Source organism: Eimeria tenella, genomic scaffold (assembly GCF_000499545.2).
Source record: "Eimeria tenella Houghton genomic scaffold, Eth_scaff2976, whole genome shotgun sequence".
Lineage (NCBI taxonomy): Eukaryota > Apicomplexa > Conoidasida > Eucoccidiorida > Eimeriidae > Eimeria > Eimeria tenella.
This window is the reverse complement of record NW_013542852.1, coordinates 2,045-2,634: the sequence shown is the minus strand read 5'-3', so window position 1 is coordinate 2,634 and position 590 is coordinate 2,045. Positions and strand designations below refer to the sequence as shown.

At 64.1% G+C, this 590-nt stretch overlaps 1 protein-coding gene across 1 annotated transcript in view; it reads left to right on the top strand.

Moving 5' to 3' along the window:
• ETH_00036020 (uncharacterized protein) overlaps positions 1-590 on the top strand; it is a gene marked incomplete at both ends in the record, with an annotated part of 1,597 nt that overhangs the window by 516 nt on the left and 491 nt on the right. The window contains one exon of the mRNA XM_013375683.1: positions 13-590. Coding sequence (XP_013231137.1) covers positions 13-590 — 578 coding nt within the window. The remainder of the gene's footprint in view (positions 1-12) is intronic.

Sequence of the window (590 nt, the reverse complement as noted above, 5' to 3'; positions counted from 1 at the left end):
CTGTCCCCCCAGGGGCCCCCCAGCCCCTGCTGCGGGGCCCCCGGGGCCCCCGGGAGCCCCAAGGGCCCCGAGGGCCCCGGGGACCCCCCTGATGGGGAAGAAAGTTCAACAGCATTTTGTCAGTCTCCCTTATCTGCTGCGACGCGGTGTACGTACAGTCCACCGGACACGCCGTTGACAGCAGCAGCAGCAGCAGCAGCAGCAGACGAAGACACAGACAGCAGCATTTTCTCCCCCTTTTCCCCACTAGGGGACGCAGCAGCAGAGGGGCCCCCAGACCCTTTTCCATTCTCCAAGAGGGGCCCCCAGGAGGGGGGCCCCCAAGAAGGGGGCCCCCAGGAGGGGGCCCCCCAAGACGGGGGGGCCCCCGGGGGTCCCCGAGAGGGCCCCAAAGGGGCGCCTTGGGATCTGCTGCTGCAGCTGCAGCAGCTGCCTGCTGCTGCTGCTGAGGGCGGCGGGTCCCCGACAGAGACAGAAGAAAAAACTGAAAAGGAAACAGAAAAAAAGAAAATCAAAAAAACGAAAAAGGAGGAGACATTTGACCCTCTCCTAGCAGATTTAGAGCTCGCAGTCCGCCACATGTGCTGGAG